Source organism: Aplysia californica, unplaced genomic scaffold, assembly GCF_000002075.1.
Source record: "Aplysia californica isolate F4 #8 unplaced genomic scaffold, AplCal3.0 scaffold00244, whole genome shotgun sequence".
In the NCBI taxonomy this organism is placed as follows: domain Eukaryota; kingdom Metazoa; phylum Mollusca; class Gastropoda; order Aplysiida; family Aplysiidae; genus Aplysia; species Aplysia californica.
In genome coordinates this window covers 262,595-265,094 of record NW_004797514.1, presented here as the reverse complement: position 1 = coordinate 265,094, position 2,500 = coordinate 262,595, and the positions used below count along the sequence as shown (strand labels likewise).

General features: G+C 42.0%; 1 protein-coding gene across 1 annotated transcript in view; it reads left to right on the top strand.

Moving 5' to 3' along the window:
* LOC101846289 (protocadherin Fat 1) overlaps positions 1 to 2,500 on the top strand; it is a 13,040-nt gene that overhangs the window by 8,230 nt on the left and 2,310 nt on the right. Inside the window, exons 6-7 of the mRNA XM_013083602.2 lie at positions 1 to 52; positions 1,602 to 1,754. The exon at positions 1 to 52 is cut by the window's left edge and continues 164 nt beyond it. Of these exons, the coding sequence (XP_012939056.2) occupies positions 1 to 52; positions 1,602 to 1,754 (205 nt within the window). The remainder of the gene's footprint in view (positions 53 to 1,601; positions 1,755 to 2,500) is intronic.

Genomic DNA, 2,500 nt, shown 5'->3' with positions numbered 1-2,500 from the left:
AAGGATGCGGACGACAATCCACCGCAGTTTTCTGCAGCGACCTACACAAACAGTGGGTTGTTTCCCTTCTCAGTTTAGGCTTTACGATTGTTTTTGTTGATTCGTTTATTTCGTGCGTCTTGTTTTTTGTATTTGCTTGTTTGCTTGCTTTTTTTGTTTGTACTTGGGGTTTTTTTTTTGGGGGGGGGGGGCATAATTCAGACTGATGCTCTTCGAAGTGTGTCCCCAAAGAAGCAAATAAAACATACTTAAATTTAAAAAATCAAATCGCTCAAATCAAATAGTTTGGAAACGTAGAGAAAAAGGCTCTTCTCGACAAAGTTTCTCAGTACGCTATCATTCTGGGTTTTGAAAAAAAATGTTCATTTAGTTTTACCTTTCTCTATTTTTTTAAACTAGGTGACTGTTTTCATAAGAGTCGCTAGCAAACTGTTAGGAGCAAGTATTCTTAAGAAGTCCATTCTTCTCCTCATATCCTCAGGGTTTTTCAAAATGTTCATTACTGTCGGAACAGAACAGTAATGTTTATTACGTACTTTTCTTACTACTACTACTAAAAACATCAACCTTCATGTAGCACAGGAATTCACTTCTGTTCGTTTCTGCTCAAATTCCAATCAGAAAGCCGGATACGGTCTCGGGCCAAGGTTTACCAAGTGGTGGGACTCAATAGATAATTCATTCATTCATTCCTTCTTTCATTCCTTCATTCCTTGATTGATTGATTGATTGATTGATTGATTGATTGATTGATTGATTGATTGATTGATTGATTGATTGATTGATTGATTCATTTATTAATTAATTAACTTTTTAAAATCCATTTAGATAAAAGCCCGGAAAACACGAATTTAAAAGAACATTAGATTTCGTGTTAAGCAGAGTTCTTTTAAGACGAACAAAAATAAAGAGTTAATCTACTTTTCATCTTCTTCTTCTTCTCGATCGCATCACACTTGAAGTCCGGTATCTGTCATAAATTGGGCCGTCCTGGTCAGTTCATCTGGCGGCCCGTATAGCTTCTCTTGTAGCGTCAGTGGGGTTGGCCACGTTTCGAGGTTTGGGGCCCGGCACTGCACCTGTCTGGTGGGTCCTCACAGGGCGAGCACCATATCTAAAGTTACCTTCTTCAAGTGTCATAATATTGCAGTATTACGTGGTATTGTGGTTCTCTAGAGTGCGCCTTGCGGCCCAATACCCCCGATTTCAGCACTCCAGCTCCAGGTCCAAGGACCTACCCTGGGAGCACAGGGAGGAATTGTTACCGGATCCCACCCGTAGCCAGGACTTAATGCGGTCCTTTTCCGCATGATGCTCCCGTCAGAGGACTCCTAGGGCATTTAATGACGTGGTAGTGCCACCTACCACCTCACCCCGTCCTGGTAAGAGCATCGCCAGTTGGTCCAGGGCTGCTTATTCAACATATTCACAGCTAACCTCCATTACAGTGGCCGTTCCCTATCCGCCACCTGGGACCCGCCGGGTCGGGGATGGTCGCCCCACCCCGGATCTACTTTTCACATTCTTACACATTTCAATGTAATAAAAAAAAAGAAACTTCTAATCGTGGATCGCTTCTAACGACTTAATTATTTTCACAGATGTATTGGAACACGCAGCCATTGGCTTAGTTGTGGTCAACCTGGTGACTTCTGACCTTGACGAAGCTGGCACAGACCTAGCCACGCCCACTTATGGTTTTGAAGGCGCTTGTAACCCTAACGATGACTGGTTCCGAGTTGATGCTCATACAGGTAGGAAATACGCATTAGCCCGTGTGTTCACCGTATCAGAAACTAACTGATCAATTGTCGTCCGTCTCTCGAGAAGTCGGTAGTTGAAAAAGAACGCGGGAATCAGAGGGAATTCTATTTGGACATGTCCATCAAAACGACACGACTCCTCCCAGCAAAAGGTCGGGCGTGTGGTGACTCATCACCCTAGGCTAAAAAAAAAGTTTCTAATTCTATGTCCTGATTAAAAATATAATGTTATATTCGTAATCAGCACCTCAAAATTGGCAAAGATAAGCACAAACAACCGATTTGAAAGCATATTAAGTTTTATTATTTTTGATGAAAGAAAAGACTTTTCGTGGTTTGATATCCCCGCTTCGCATTCCTTAATCTTCGACCTCCTGTAGACAAGAAATGGGATCGTTTCTGCTTTGATAGACACGAGGCCTAATTCATACAATTATTGTCTCTTATGCTGCCCAAGCGGAGACAGGTTTGGCCATTTTAACACTTTCACTTTCACTACCAGAATTGTTATACGATCTCACCACATAGATGAAGAAAGCGCATTTAAGGCGGATAATCTTTTTTTAGTGTGAGCCAAAACAAAGCGTCCAGAATCTTGTACACTCCCATCCATAGTCGCAATTGAGATCATGTTACGAGTTGGGCATCTCAATGAACACCAAAATGAAAGTCCTGAAGTGCTATGTTTGGTCAACCCTTCTATATGGCTGTGAATGCTGGACAATCACTAAAGACAG